The 9,887-nt window shown below is 39.7% G+C and overlaps 1 protein-coding gene across 1 annotated transcript in view; it reads right to left on the reverse strand.

Annotated features, from left to right (window-relative positions):
- The window catches only part of KIAA1731 (KIAA1731 ortholog), a 66,030-nt gene that overhangs the window by 53,343 nt on the left and 2,800 nt on the right, over positions 1 to 9,887 (reverse strand). Inside the window, exons 2-4 of the mRNA XM_006897184.1 lie at positions 9,590 to 9,790; positions 8,380 to 8,504; positions 5,468 to 5,561 (exon numbers count right to left, since the gene is read on the reverse strand). Of these exons, the coding sequence (XP_006897246.1) occupies positions 5,468 to 5,561; positions 8,380 to 8,504; positions 9,590 to 9,790 (420 nt within the window). The remainder of the gene's footprint in view (positions 1 to 5,467; positions 5,562 to 8,379; positions 8,505 to 9,589; positions 9,791 to 9,887) is intronic.

The following is a 9,887-nucleotide window of genomic DNA, read 5'->3' on the forward strand; positions in this document are numbered from 1 at the left end:
GAGGTATCTCAGTCACAAAGGGACAAATGCTATATGGTGCCACTGTTGTAGAATGAGGCTGGCATTGGGGTGGGCGTAAGACTGAGAAAAACTGGATGAAATAGGTTTACGGCATTGAAGTCTATGGGGGAGAGAACAGTTTAAAAGTATTATATTTTAGGGCATTACGTTTATCGTAGGAGTATGCAATGAGGGTTGCAGAGTGGATTATAGTTGGGGTTGGGGGTGGGATTGGGGGAGGTGCAGGGGGGATTGTGTACTAATGAGGGAGTTTTTCTTTTGCTTTTCAAGGATAGGAGCAAACGCGGTGGGGGGAAGGGGAGGTGGGATGGGCAGGGAGAAGGGAAAAAAAAAACAACAAAAACCAAAAAACCAATATTTGGAAAAAAATTTGGAAGCAGAAGTGGCATCCACTTCCTCAATAAGATGCCTCTGGAAACTCTGAACTTTGATTAATGTCAATAGTTGTAGAGGGGCTCAGGCATTTTGTTCATAGAGTCGTGCTGAGTCGTGCTCAACTCAAAGGCAATGAACAACAACACTCTTAAGAACAGCAAATCCTTTAGGACCTTCTTTTCATGTATGTTTTCTATTTTTGTGGCATTCTGGAGCTGTCATTTAAATATTATTCTGTACTTTTGAAAATAAATAACTTCTAATAAATTAATTTTTATATATGTTTTAAAAAGGAAAGTATTAATTTTCACCTAAAGCGGAATCTACTAGGAAAAAAATTGAATTTTAATTACTTACTTTGGTCTTATATAATTTGAAAATATGCACAAATGAAATACTTCTTCCTCAAACTATTTATAGTTGTAATAAAAATTACCGTTTTATTTTTCAAGAATTACCAATTCATTTTCCAGGGATCTCTAATATATCATTAATCTCAATTTCTATTGAACATGAATATTTAATGTTATGTGCCTTTGAGTCACTTGTGACTCAGTGGCCCCATGTACAAGAGCCCTAATCCCTCCTCTATCCTGTGCCAACCTCACTGTCTCTGATACACCTACTCCCATTACCCCAATCACTGAATCAATCTAACTCATCAAGGGTCTTCCTCTCTCGCGCTGTCCCTCCACCCTCCCAAATATGATGTCCCTCTCCAAGGAGTGGTCCCTCATTGCAACATGCCCAAAGTATGTCAAATGAAGCTTCAGAATCCTTGCCTCCAAGGAGCAGCCTGGTTTCACCCTCTCTAGGATGAACCTGTTTGTTCTCCTAGCAGTCCATGGTATATTCAACACTATTCTCCAGCACCATAGCTCAAAGCCATCAATCCTCTGTCATCCCTCGTCACTGTCCTGCTCTCCGATGCATAGCCCACAATTGCAAAGACCATGGTGTGGAATCAGGTGCACCTTAGTCTCCAGCCTGATGATGTTGCATTTCAGTACTCTGGAGAGGTCCCTGACAGCTGATTTTCTCAATGCAATTCATCTCTTGATTTCCTGGCTGCTGGTACCAAGAGTATTGATTGTAGAGCCAGGCAAACTAAAACTGTTAACTACCTCAGTCTCTTCATCATCCATACTGATGCTGTAAATTGGCCCAGTGGTAAGAATCTTTGTTTTTTTGATGTTGAACTTCAATCCATACTGAAGGATGTAGTCCTTGACCTTCTGCAGCAGAGCTTCAGGTCCTCCTCAGTTTTAGCAAGTAGGGTTGTGTCATCTGCATAACACAAGGAGTTGATCAATCTTCCACCAATCCTGATGCCACAGTCCTCCTTGTACAGACCAGTATCCCACATGATCTGTACTGTTCTGCATACAGATTGAAAAGGTATGGAGATAAGAGTACATCCCTTGCAGACACCATTTCCAATTTTCAACCACACAGTATCTCCTTGTTCTGTTCTGACAACTGCCTCTTGGTTCAAGTATAGGTTTCACATAAGCACAATCAAATGTTCTAGGATTCCCATTCTTCTCAGAATCAGCCACAATTTGTTGTGATCCACATAGTCAAAAGCCTTTACATAGTCAATGAAACACAGATAAACATTCCTCTGGTACTCACAGCTTTCTGTCAAGACCCATCTAACATTAGCTATGCACATTTGGCAGTTCTTTGTTAATGTGTTGCTCCAGTCGTTTTTGGATAATTTTCAGGAGAATCTTGGCTTGCATGTGATATTAATGATATTGTTTGATAATTTCCGCACTCTGTCAGGTCACCTTTCTTTGGAAGGGGAACAAATATCGATCTCTTCCCGTGAGTTTGGCCATGTGATTGTTCTCCAGATTTCTTGGCACAACTTAGTGAGGACATCCAGGGCAGCGTCTGTTTGTTGAAATATGTCAATTGGTATGTCATTAACGCCTGGAGCCTTGTTTTTTGCCAGTTCTTTCAGACCAACTTGAACTTCCTCCTTCATCACCACAGGCTCTTGCTCAGATGTTGTTTCATGAAATTCTTCTGTGTCAGCCAATTCCTCCTGGTACAGTGACTCTGTATACACCTTCCATCTTCTTTTAATACTTCTTGGATCATTTAACATTCTGCCCAAAGCATCCATAAGTATTGTATTCCATATTAAATACCAAAAGTACTAATTTAGTTTACACCAGGTTTACTTCTTTTCAGTCTCTAATGATGTATTTTGAGACATGGTCCCCCTTTTCTCTAACACCTTTACAGAAAGGACAATAGAACTCTTTTTTTTAAACAAACAAACAAACAAAACAACCCACAATAAAAACAAAAACCTTAAATTAAAAAAAGCAAGAAATAGAAGATTTCTGGATAGCAATAGAAATAACTCAGCTCTAAGGATCCTCCACAGTTCGATGCAATGCCAAGGCCTACTTGGCCTTCATATTAAAAACAGAAGCATCAAAGTAGCACACTATCTCCTCATCCGGGATGATACCTGTCTGTCATAACCTTTTTTCCGTTTGAGGGTACACATCCCTTAGGGGAAATCATACAGGTAAGGTGCCTTCATCATTCTCCCAAACAGAAGTTTACCCCTTCTGTTCTTTGGGGAGGAGAGAACCCAGGGATCTTTCTTTTTTTTCTCCAACTCATCACTGATTCTTGGTCTTGTTTTTAACTTGAGTAGTAAGTATGCTTGGCAGGAGAAGTGAGACAAAGAGGATGAAGTGGGTGTCATTCAAGGTGATGAAGGGAAAGATATGTTTCACTGTGGCAGCACTACTCCCTGGTTCACGCCTCCAGTTGTAAGTCAGGACACTGACAACAGATCTTACAAACATCTGCAGGCCATGTAGGCTAGTGATAATCATGGAAAGCATCTATGGGGATTCCCTTTGGGTGCCTTCAGAACATAATAGGTGTCCATGATGGAATGCACGCCAAGATTCATAGTCACGAACCAACCACCAGCAGCCATCTTGCTCTTTTTTTTTTTTTTTAATTTGTATTTAGAATTAGCTAGCTGGGTGTTGTTAAAATCCAAAGCATCATAGTCAGGAACAATTTGAACATAGGCCTTCTTCTCTCCATGCGGCCTAATCCATATCGATGTCATAGAGCTCTTTTACAACTTGTTTAATTTGGTGCTTGTTGGCCTTGACATCTACAATGAACACAAGTGTGTTGTTATCTTCTATCTTCTTCATGATTCACTCAGTGGTCAGGGGAAACTTGATGATGGCATAGTGGCCAAGCTTGTTTCTCCTGGGGGCGCTCTTCAGGGGGTACTTGGCTGCCTTCAGAGTCTCAGCATCTTAGGCTGCCAGAAGGTGGATGATGTGCGGATCTTGGGTTTTTTTTGTCTGTGGATGCCCTTTAGGACTGCCTTCTTGGCCTTTAATGCCTTTGCTTTGGCTTCAGTTTTGGGAGGGGCAGGGGCTTCCTTCTCTTTTGGCGTCATCTTTGTAGAAAGGAGCCATCTTGCTCTTGAATCCAAAGCATGTGAACTTAGCACTATGCTATGTTGGTACAGTGCACAAAGATGAGTGGTCGCTTACCCAGAATGACAAAGGTTGTGTCTATGAGTTCAATGATCTTGCTGAGAACAAACACTTTGCTCCAGATTCTGACAGTGAGATGGTTGATGAAGGAGTCATAGCACACAGAGTGCTTTGGGCCCATCCTAGACATAATGGTCCCCATGATGTCCTGACTGTCCCTAGGATATTGAAGATGGCAAAGGCTAAGTGAACAGAGAATCAGAGGCCTCTGAAGCTTGAATGCCTTCTGTGCCTTCATATAGATGAAGATGTGCACAAAGACGGGCAGCAAGTAGAGGAAAGCTATGAAGGATGAGCTTGTCCAGCATTTCTCCAGTAAAGACCTTAAATCAACGACCTCCTTGAATTTGTAGCACTGAACAGCTCATTTTCTGTTTAAGAGACATTTGTAGCTTTTGTTCTACAGACATCGAGTGCTGAGGTTTGGGGAGCTGGCCCACGTATGGAACAAACCTCTGTGCTCGATGGAATAGATGCAGGAGGTAAGAAACCTAGTGACAACTGAGAAGAACTTTGGCAGTAGATGTGTGCTGAAGGAGCCTGTGGACTCTTTAAATACAGTGTTTTCAAGCAAATGAGATGATCAGACTTTGGTCTCTAGAGCTATTTGCTGGTATAATATAATGAAGGCTCCATGGAGATTCTAGAACTAGGACAGAGAAAGTACAAAGTGATGCTGGGTCATTTCTGGGGCAAATAAAAAACAGAAGCTAATGTGAATCAGAAAATTACTTTTAAAATGAATTTGTACACTACTTAATAAATTATAAGTTTTATCCTAAATGGGTTCCAAATTGTAAAAGCATACTCTACTTTCCTTCAGTTTCATGAGATCTTATGTAGTTAATTAACTTAGCTGAAACTTAAATGTCTTTAAAGTGGTGACTATTCACATTTGGCCAAATCTAGAAATATGGTAAATTTTATGGGCAAATATTCCATTTCACCCCCATCCCCACCAAATACAAAACTAAACTGAAGAACTTTTTTTAATTTTTATTTTAAATGTGTGTACCGTCAAATCGGATCTGCCTGGTACAGGAGGTGACTGTTCCTCCTTCTTCAGCAGAGCATCTGGTGGATTTGAACCGCATACCTCTGGGTCTGCAGTGTAGCTTCTTGCCACTAGGCCACCAGACCTCAAGAACTAACATTTAAAAAAAAAACAACAACAAAAAAACCCCAAAAACAACAAAGCTATTATAAATTTTCAAAGAATGGACAAAATTTTATGAGTCAATAGAGAAAAATGAATCGAGACTAGGAATTAGATGATGCTGGGAATAATACAGCATGGAAGTTATATTATTTAAAAAAGATTCATTATAAATTAGTGGATATAACTACCTATCAGTAAAATGATGATATATAGGATTATTTTGAAATACCCCATGTATACTCATGTGTTAACTGGTACAATTAAAAAATACATTTAAACAAATGATTATATGATTTCTCCTGAATTCTAAGTGTAAAATATTTTAACTTTGGTCTTCATAACATTCAAAGTAATTTACCTCAAAAAGAGTTGGAGGAGGAGGTGGCAGACTTGTGATTTTGGCAGATCTTTCTTTTTCCACAAGCAGGGCTTCCTTTCGAGCTTTTATATGCCTTACAAATAGAAAAGGTGTCATAAATTAATCTCTCAGGTAACAATACAGTTTAACTCCTGGTAGTGAAAATACTAAAAACCCCATAGGATCTCAAGATATCATTTAGTCTGATTTCACAAGTTCAGTATATCTTTCAGCAGTCTATACACAGTTGTTGTTATGAACAACTTCTGACCCATCCTATCTCGCATCATCCTTATCATCCCCAACACTCTTGAGCTTTATTGCCACAGTCACTACATTAATCTATTTTGTTGAGGGTCTTCCTCTCTTTTGCTGACCCTCTACTATTCCAAGCATGATGTCCCATCCTAAGGAATAGCTTCTCCTAACAAGCAACCCAAAGTATGTGAGGCAAAGCTTCACTATTCTTGCCTCTAACAGGCACTTTGGTTGTACTTTAACTAAAACGTATGTTTGTTTTTTTGATTCATCCGTTCTTCTGTCATATTCATTCGCTGTCCAGCTCTGAGATATACAGGAGGTGATCAGAAAGACCATGGCTTGAATTAGATTCACCTCAGTCTTCAAAATGACATCATTGCTCTTTAGTACCCTGGATCAGTCCCTGATAGTAGACTTTCCCAATGTGATACATCTTTTGATTTCTTGGCTGCTAGTAACAAGGGTGTTGATTATGAATCCAAGAAAGATGAGGTCATTGACAATTTCAATCTTTTCTCCACCTATTATGATGATACCTATCAGTCCATTGGTGAGGATTTTTGTCTTCTTGGGATTGAGATGTAATCTATAGTCAAGACTGTAGTTTTTAATTATCATCATCTGCATCAAACCCTCCTTATTTTCTTTTTTTAAATTTTTCTTTTATTGGGAAAAACATATTGGGGGTACAAGGAGGTGAGGGTTGGGGGCAGAAGGGTGAGGATGGGCCAGGATGCAGTTGCAGAGCTGCACAGTTTGGTCGGTGGGTGGAGCAGGTGAAGGAAATGATGAGGGTCCAGTGGCGACCAGATGCTACAGAGGAATGACAAGCATTTTCCAACAGTAATTAAACCAACCGTCTTATCGATTTGGGAATTGGATGCCAACTCTCTGGCTTCATCATGCTGAACAGGGGTATAGATATAAAGGGGGGAAGGGAGGACGCTTTATCACCTTACTGGTGGTCTTGGGTTAAAGCTGCTTGCCTTCTTGCTCTGTTAGAAGATATTTTCCTGTCATTTGCTCCCCTCTGAACTGCAGAGTGTTTTCCCAGGTGGGTCCAGTGGGGATGACTGGTTGAACATGGAGGCTCCATCCTCCTTTGCTTCCTCAGCTGTCAGTTGTATTTCCTTTTTGTCACTGGCACTGGGTTCAGGGTCAATTGTGGAGTAAAACTCAGAGTTAAGGTTACCTATAGGAAAGGGAGCAAACCTAGAGAGAACAAACTTGTGAGTTACAAATAGAAGGGCTTTGAGGGTGTTGCTTTCAGGTTTACTGGGGGGGGGAGAGTGGCAGAAGGTGGCCTAGGTAACATTGGATACCCTAAGCATTCTTTTTTTTTCCTCCTTCCTCACCCAGGGGTCAGATGGCACAATCTGGGGACTGAGGAACTCACTCTGAGGGCCGCGACGGCTCGCCCCGAGCTGGGGGCAGAGGGCAGCCTGCCCCGGGCAGAGGGCCGTGACGGCTCTCCCCGAGCCAGGGGCCGAGGGCAGCCCATCCCAAGCAGGGCAATACCCCCCAGGGGCTGGCTGGTATACTCCCCTTCCAATTGCCCCTACCCCAGTCTAGTCCCCTCGCCTGACTGAGGACTCTGTGGTCAGGGATAGTGTTTCCAATTCCAGCATTGCCACTTTTACCACCCCCCCATAAGTGGTCATACTATATTTTGAAGTAGGTGTCACTGCACTCCCCCCTTTATATATGATAAAGGGAACCTGAGAATTGTGAACAGACTCCCCCCAGGTCTAACCATCTTTTGGCAGAAGCATTCAACAGAACAAAATATGTGGTGCATTTAGGATGTGGGTCCTCTTGTGCATGCTGCCACTGTTAAGGTCATCAGACTCACAGTGACTTTCAGCAATCCGTTGCATAGGTAATCATCTTCTTTGGCTTGTCCAATGCATGGGTAATCGTCTTCTTTGGCCCATTTCTCCTTGGGAATCCTTGAATTCCTGTTGTTGAGCTTCGATCTTCACTGAGGGCCAGGCATCAACTGTTAAAGTGTTCAATTATCGATAAGCCGAAGTCTGTGAAAGGCCATAATGGCCCTGCTTTAAGTGGTTCACTGCTACTGCAGCTCACCACGCTGTCTCTGCCTCTGCCGCCATCTTGGATCTCCCACCCTCCTTATTTTCAGTAAGCCAAGTTGTGTCATCTGTATAATGCAGGCTGTTAATGAGTCTTCCTCCAATTCTGATGCCACATTATCTTCATAAAGTATAGCTTCTTGAATAACTTGCTCAACACGCAAAATTTAAAAAGATACTTCTGAAAATTAAAACGGGTTCTCACATAAAACAACAAAAATGCACGTAAATAAAATAACGCCCTGACTTCTTTCTTCTGTTTTGTTGAAAAAGTCTACTGGACAGTATTATGAACTGGCATACATTCTTCAGGAATTTAGCAATCACTACTAAAACTGGAATTTTCAAACCACTACTTACAAAGAAAATTCATTTGTTACTATGTTCACTTAAGCAAACAACTTGTACACGTTATTTTAAACCACATTTAACAAATACTTCACTGGATACAAGATAGGACTCTTATTTAATATCTATTAATACAGTATTGAATGCAGCCTCCATTGCTAGCCAAGCCAGTTTCTACTGAGGATATGGAAAATATTAATACTACTTTACCGAGTTTTTTGTCTCATTAATAGTTCTTTCTGATTTTTTTGTATTTTCAGAGCCTCTTTATGCCTTATTTCTGCTCTTCTTTTCCTTTCTGCTGCCCGCTGTGCTAGACCATCCAAATCGGGTTCCTAAAAAAATTTGAATGTCATGTTAAGCGAGGTTAATAGAAAAGCACCTTATTTACTATCAGAATAGAAGTGACTTTTGAATTTTGTTATCCTCTTCCCAAATACTGCAGCAACATATCTTTAAGCAAGGTAATGAGACCACTGATGATACTTAGTTTGATACTCATTGATAAATGAGTTCTTTATTGATGGTTAGGAGAATAATTTTTAGAAAACAAAAGTAACAAAAAAGTAAACTTAAAGCAAAAAAACACGCAAAAAGAAACAAGGTTAAACTAATTACTTTAACTTTTACTAGAGAAATAGAACACCAAACTACTTTTTAAAAAGGTTAAAAATAATTACTAGAAATATAGAATAAATTCCAGGGACCAAGTAATGTATTTGATTGCCACGTTCTTAACAGATACTTCTTTTCCTCACTAGTAGCTGTCAAAGTCTTGCCTTCTTTGAAATAAACATGTTTTGTGTGACTGTCCCTGAGATAGCAGTAAAATGTTTTCTAATAATAAGTCACTGCACTGCAATCCCAGAAGTGTTCAAATCTCCTCCTCTATCAGTCAGATTTGATTTGACAGTACACACACAAAAATAATAAAATAAAATAAAAATTAAAAAAAACACAAAAACCAAATCAAATTCAGATCTGAGAGCAGTCAGGTACTAAGGTTTCCTTTTCCATTAAGTGAGCAAAGGATTTTTACTCTGATGTATGAAATCCAAGAATATTTACATCCAAACACATATGTTTAGCAATAGGAGGAATAATGCTGAAATGTGAACTCTCTCCACTGAACTTGTTCAACATTTGAAGCATTAATAAGTGGTAACTTCTGGTTCAGAAGGTGATTATGTAGTCATATAAATAAGGACTAGAAAAGCATAATGCTAATTCAAACATCATAGACACACCAGGAAATCAATCCAGTATTACTCTTCTCAAATGGAATGAAATTTATAAAAAAGCTCAGGCTGCCCTAAAGTAAATTCTATAAATAAAATAAAAAAATCATAAATACACGAATGACTATAACTTACAATTACTAAGTATCACTGTCAAGTAGTCAAGGAAAGAGTTCACTCACATTTTCTTTGGCCTGCCGATGCCCTTCTCCCATATTTCTTAAACTTGCCAAATACAGTCTTTCTAAGTTCTTAATTTTCTGAGTTTGTGATTCTTCCCATTCTGCCTTGAGCTCCTCTGCTAAACGAGCGAACTGCTGATTTCTCCTCTGTTTTATGTCTTCTCTTATTTGTAAGGCAATATCCCTTTCTTGCTCTCGAACCTAAAGAACGAGTATTTAACAGATTATATAAAAGGAGACTTGCTTGAAATGTTGTGTTTTTTGAAAACAAGAACTCAAATTCTCTTTTTTTTAAATT

This window comes from Elephantulus edwardii, unplaced genomic scaffold (genome assembly GCF_000299155.1).
Source record: "Elephantulus edwardii isolate Elephantulus edwardi_28Jun2011 unplaced genomic scaffold, EleEdw1.0 scaffold00203, whole genome shotgun sequence".
Taxonomy (NCBI): Eukaryota; Metazoa; Chordata; class Mammalia; order Macroscelidea; family Macroscelididae; genus Elephantulus; species Elephantulus edwardii.